Source organism: Ursus maritimus, unplaced genomic scaffold (genome assembly GCF_017311325.1).
Source record: "Ursus maritimus isolate PB19 unplaced genomic scaffold, ASM1731132v1 scaffold_25, whole genome shotgun sequence".
NCBI lineage: Eukaryota > Metazoa > Chordata > Mammalia > Carnivora > Ursidae > Ursus > Ursus maritimus.
In genome coordinates, this window is record NW_024425008.1 from 38,127,013 (window position 1) to 38,133,012 (window position 6,000).

Sequence of the window (6,000 nt, forward strand, 5' to 3'; positions counted from 1 at the left end):
CTCACCTTTCAGTTGTGTTTCTGGGATTCTATCTGCAAAGGCAGGACTATAGGCAACAATTTTCCAAATCTACATTATGGGTCATGATGGCTAAGTGAAAAGCTTCACCCTGGAATCTGTTATCAAGGATATGCAGTTTGTGAAAGATTTTAAAGTAGGTTAATGCAGGGCTGCATATATCTTCATTTGAAGTATTGTTTTCCTACTTTTTCTATGCCTTTTCCCTCCTGTTCTAGAGGTCTTTATCAACCCAAGGGTTATAATCTGATTGCCCATTTGTGGAAATTAATGCTGGTGTGTCAGCCTACCCATGTTGGTATGAACCGAGAGAAAAAAATATCTCCCAACAAGAAAATCTGAATAGAGAGTTAAGAATTTTGAAGAACATAGTATTTTCAGTAGAATTAAACAGAATCTCCAATTCAACTTCTTACTCCTCTCAGTTACTGTTTCCCAGCTAAATCTATGGTCATTTTAGGTAGTATAATATTAATAGTTAGAATAAGTTTGATGGTATAATGATCAATCTAAATTCAAGGAAAAATACTATTTCAGGGATAAAAATAAACAATGGAGGGCTAATCATTAAATAATCAATACACCTTCATTCCATAATGTGTGTATAATTTCCCATGATTTATCATACAGGTTGTCTATTAGCTATATTAAATTTTTATAAAAAATAACCTTGACTAGGCATTATCCCTGCTTAAGTGACTGGGGAGGAAGTAGTTACAACAGTGGATCTGCCATTCCTTCTCTTCCTTTAGTGGGTTAGAAGAGTGGGGAGGTGGGGCAGGGACACTCCTAGGGAAAAGCAAATTACCTGGTCTAATCTCTTTGTAATTATGCTGGTAAATAGCTGTGCTGTCAAATAGACCAATGATATTTACTAGGAAAAAGGTCCTTATTTGTGAAATACTCTTAGTAGGATCTCCCTGGTTAAGGACTGCTTATAGTAAATAAACCTACAACTATAGAATTATCAAGCATGGCTCCCTATAAAATATCACGTAAGCTCAAGTATAAAATGGAGGCATTTCATAAATGAAACATTCCCTTGTTATATGAGATCATTCACACAAAAATCTTACTTGAAGATCTTATATTTTAGTCTAAGCTAGAGGGTATGTAGAAAGAAAGGACCTGAGAAGCCACAGGAATGTCCCAGACCCTGTGTATCCTTGACATTATAGTAAAGCTTGATATTGGGTAAGATCTCCTTTGCATGTTAAGTCCAATATGACAGTCCTTTATGTCAGCTCAGATGCTGTCACTGGAAAGATTTTCCATAGGATTGCAATTTTCCCAATTTAAATTTTCTCTGGATAAAGCTTTGTAAGAATCATTGCAAGTTTGGAAGGCTTTTCTCAGATGAATGTTGCTTGAATCTTGATAAATCAGTTGTATGCCATTTTTCTCTGTATGTGTATTTCCTAGTTGCTATGTAGGACAGTACTCATGATTTCCTTCTAGCCTTGAACAGGCTTTTATGTCACTCCAGAACAAGCTTTCTGAACTCTAGCAAGTAGAGCCACAAATATTGATGGCATAATTACTATGTACTAGGCACTATGCTATATTCTGACACAAATGTGGGCAAGATATACTTGTTCCCTGCTCTTGGGTGGAAGTCCATTTCATTTTGTCTTTGAGATTGTCTTAGAGGTATGGGTAGAAGTAGTAAAATTGGTAAGAGGAGGGCTAACAGATCATTACCAAAACACTGAGAGAAATGTTAGGGCTGCGTAAGGTTATGTATACCTTCAAACCTCTTATCTGCATACTATATCATGAGAGAGTCTGGGCAGTCTCAGTTGGAACACTGCCTAATGGAAATAGGTTGAATTTTGAGCAGGTAAAACTAAAGCAGAGCCTTATGTAAGGGAAGCATTGAGTGGGTAGAGATGGAATATTAAAACCAAGTCAAGGTACATTATCAGGAACTGATTCAAATGTCAGGTAGACCAAGGACAGATGCCAAGTTTAAAGGGCCAGAGGAAGTCTGGGATTGAGATGCAGAAATAGCTTGGACCGAGAGCAGTCAAGAACAAAAGAGATCTCTTAGGACTGCTGAGAAGAGCTTAGAATATTTAGAGCTAATTTTTTTTTTTAGCCAGTGGATGCATGTGGGTTGGTTGGCTTTATAAGTCTAGAAGCAGAGTGGACATTTTTGCACCGCAGACTATTAATATGCCTCTGCTTCACAGTGTATTTACGTGGCATATAAATAAGTTAACATGCTAGCAAAGTTTTCATTGGTGTGTTTGGAACCTTTATGTTCAGAGGAGTTAAGTCTTGTAAATCTCATAACAGACAAAATAATGTTACCTGGATTTTATTATATCCTAGGAAGAGTTTCTCTAGTTTTACCAAAGGTTGTAATTTGCTCAGCTCTCGTAGTCTGTTTTCCTCCAGGTGAAGTGCCAACAGAGAGCTTGGTTTGGCAAAGGCACTATCATTAAATGCTCTGACGCGGTTATGGTCCACTACCAGTTCCTGAAGGACTACTAAATTGTCAAGCCCTTCTATTTGGCTGATTTCATTCCCTGGAGAAACATAAGTCATGGTATGTCAGGTGAGCCCAAACTTTCTGAATAAAAAGTTACCTATTTTAAATATTTTTTTATAAAATGACTTTTTAAAAAGTAAAATATTAAAAAGAACATGTTTCCAACGAGAAATAGAAGTATATTTATAGGAAGGTACCATCATTATCAAATAATATTTGGTAACATTTCTCCTTTATGTTTGAAGGACCAAAATGTGATGTATACAGTGTATGTATACAGTGTATGTTGACCCAATCTGTCTGTTCAGTAATTGAGTGCTAAAATAGTTGGTATTGACAAAAGTAGATGTAAAAGTGCCACAGAAGATATACTTCCTGAGTATATCTGATTATTCTGATAGGTATTCAAATAGGTATATTTAAATATTTATTAAAATAAATGAATTGTGTTTTAAGTTGGAAGAATATACCTTAATTATGCTGTTATTTCTTTCTCAACATTTTTGTACAACCTCATTAAAAAATTAAAAATGAATTAAGCGTTCATTACATTCTTTGAAATCTCAATCCTTTCTTTATAACCTATGATTTCTTTCTACTGTAGCAATCAGTTATTAATGATAATGATAATTAATGAGAAGAGGACCCTTGAGTTGGCAAAATGCTTTTATATGTGTTTTCTACTAGAGTCTCAAGATAGGACAGGGAAAATATTATCATTTTTAATAATCAGAAAACTAAGGGTCAGGAATTAAGTGACTTGCACAAAGACATAAAAGTGGCAACAGCAGGCCTAACCTAGACCTTTACATTTTAATCTCAGTGTTGCTTCTACTATACCATACTGTATTTCATTGACTGTTCATCCTCCTTGTTTGTTATGGGCTGAATTGTGACCACCCCTCCCGAATTCATATGTTGAAGTCCTAACCCCTAGTACCTCAGAATGTGGCTGTATTTGCGGATAGGGTCTTTAAAGAGGTAACTATAGTTAAATGAGGTCTTTGGGGTGAGCTCTAATCCAGTATGACTGGTGTCCTTATTAGAAGATATTAGGACACAGATACATGTGGAGGGGAAATCATCTGAAGACACAGAGGCCATCTAATAAACCAAAAAGAGAGGGCCTCGGAACCAACCCTGCTGACATCTTGATCTTGGTCTTCTAGTCTCTAGGACTGTGAGGAAGTAAATATGTTGTTTGAGCCATCCAGCTGGTGGTGCTTTGTTACGGCAGCCCTAGCAAACTAATATATGACTGAATGTGCGATCCTGTGATCTTGAAATTCTTCTCCTTGAAATTTAACAAATTTCATAGAAGTTAAGACTACAACGGGGGGCGCCTGGGTGGCTCAGTCATTAAGCGTCTGCCTTCGGCTCAGGGCGTGATCCCGGCGTTCTGGGATTGAGCCCCGCATCAGGCTCCTCTGCTGGGAGCCTGCTTCTTCCTCTCCCACTCCCCCTGCTTGTGTTCCCTCTCTTGCTGGCTGTCCCTCTCTCTCTGTCAAATAAATAAATAAAATAAAAAAAAGACTACAACAGTTGTTAAGATATGTCAGTATTTTATGTGTACTAAGAAAGAAAAAAATTGGCTAGGTTAAACTATGACATGCTATCAATTCATACATGCCACATTTCAGATATGTTAAAAAAATAAGCAGGTATCTCAAAATTGGTGAACTATGGTAAATTTACCTTATTTTGTTCTATTCTTATGGAGAACTTTAAACATCACAACCTTCAATAAAATTGCTCACAGAAATAAATAACAGACTTTGAAGCTTTACCAGTTCCTTGCTTGTAAATGAAATAAAGTTTATTCAAGTCAGATTGAGAAAAGTGTCTCAGTTGTGTTAATATATTACTTTCATGAAATTATGTATTTAGACTATCACTTTTAATATTTTAAAGCCAGTGGTATAAAAATCATACAGAATAGTTTCAAGTGCTAAATAATGTCTGCCATAGCATATTTTTGGCCACTACTCATTTTAGAATGTTCGTTAAGCGTATTTAAGAAAGAAAACTCTAAGACAACTACGCTGAATGTGATTTCAAGGATCTTACATTTCTTTCTTTCTTTCTCTCTCCCTTTCTTTCTTTCTTTCTTTCTTTCTTTCTTTCTTTCTTTCTTTCTTTCTTCAGATTTTATTATTTGACAGAGAGAGCACTAGCAGGGGGAGCAGGAGAAGGAGAAGCAGGCTCCCCACTGAGCAGGGAGCCCCATGTGGTGCTCAATCCCAGGACCCTGGGATCATGACCTGAGCCGAAGGAAAACACTTAACTAACTGACCCACCCAGGTGCCCCTACATTTCTTTAAGTAGGAGCATTTACCATTGTTTGAAAAACTCCCACTTAGTCAACTAGTTAAATTTTAGGTAAAATTGACCCCCAATCCTTAAGATTCTAACTTGCTTCCCTACACCCTCACTCTGCCCTTCCCCAAAGATTCCACTTTTCCTATCTTGAAAATTTAACACAACAGGTGAAATGTAGGTGCATAAGCTCTCTGTCATGGACCCTGGCATGGCCTGATCTTATCACTGCTTACATTTGTGTACTCTCCTACAGCTTTTGCCCTCTTGCTCTTTAGATTGATCTCAGAATTATCTCTTCCTGTTTAGTCTTTAACCTAACTCACTTCTTTATAAACCTCCAAATATGTTCATAACCCCACTAGCGACCTTCTGACTTCTTACCTTCTTTTTAGGGACAAGCTCCTTGAGTATGCAACCTCTATCTGTTGCCTCTACTGCCTATCCAACCACTTCCCTCTACAGTGTTTTCACTTTTGCTCTTCCCACATTTCCAGATCTGATCCTCTGACAGTTACCAGTGGTCTTTTTTTTGGTTGAATCCAGTTTTCTTAAAAATGTCCAACATTTTTTTTAAAGGTCTCATTCTTCCCGTCATTTGACTTTGAAGCCATTCATCCTTTCTTTTTCTGACATTTAGAGTCTGCATTTCTTGGTTTTCTTTCAAAATTTCTTGTATGACTGCTTTGCTGGTTCTTTTTCTCCAGCCTTCTTATGCTGGGTCAGGGACATAGTGAGATGTGTGTATAGGGGCATGTCTCCCCTCTTTTGGCCTTTCATTGTTTCTCTATGCTTATTTCCTAAGTAAGCACATACACTTAATGACTTCATCTGTCACCTCCTTTGGTATAATTCCAAAATACACATTTCTAGTCCTAACCTGTGCTCTGGTTCTACTGCTTGAATATGTTTCCATTTTTATTTCTCAAAATTGTCATAACACAAACTGATGGTTCCCTACTACAAATTAGCATCATTTTCCATTGACTTTATCTAGCTTTAGTACCTCCTTTTGCCCAATCTCCTGAAGAAATAATGAGAACATCTTGAACTATTTTTCTTCTTCTTAATTGTCTAATTAGTCACTAAGTACTAGTATTTCCTTCTTTTATTTTTATTTTTTTCTTATTTTTTTATAAAAATTTTTTATTATGTTATGTTAGTCACCATAT

At 36.6% G+C, this 6,000-nt stretch overlaps 1 protein-coding gene and 1 long non-coding RNA gene across 2 annotated transcripts in view; one reads left to right on the forward strand and one right to left on the reverse strand.

The window, feature by feature from the left end:
• Window positions 1-6,000, forward strand: part of LOC121105230 — a 51,489-nt gene that overhangs the window by 35,293 nt on the left and 10,196 nt on the right. The gene's annotated exons all lie outside the window — the stretch shown is intronic.
• LRRC9 (leucine rich repeat containing 9) overlaps window positions 1-6,000 on the reverse strand; it is a 113,485-nt gene that overhangs the window by 22,604 nt on the left and 84,881 nt on the right. Inside the window, exon 28 of the mRNA XM_040641822.1 lies at window positions 2,332-2,549. Within this exon, the coding sequence (XP_040497756.1) occupies window positions 2,332-2,549 (218 nt within the window). The remainder of the gene's footprint in view (window positions 1-2,331; window positions 2,550-6,000) is intronic.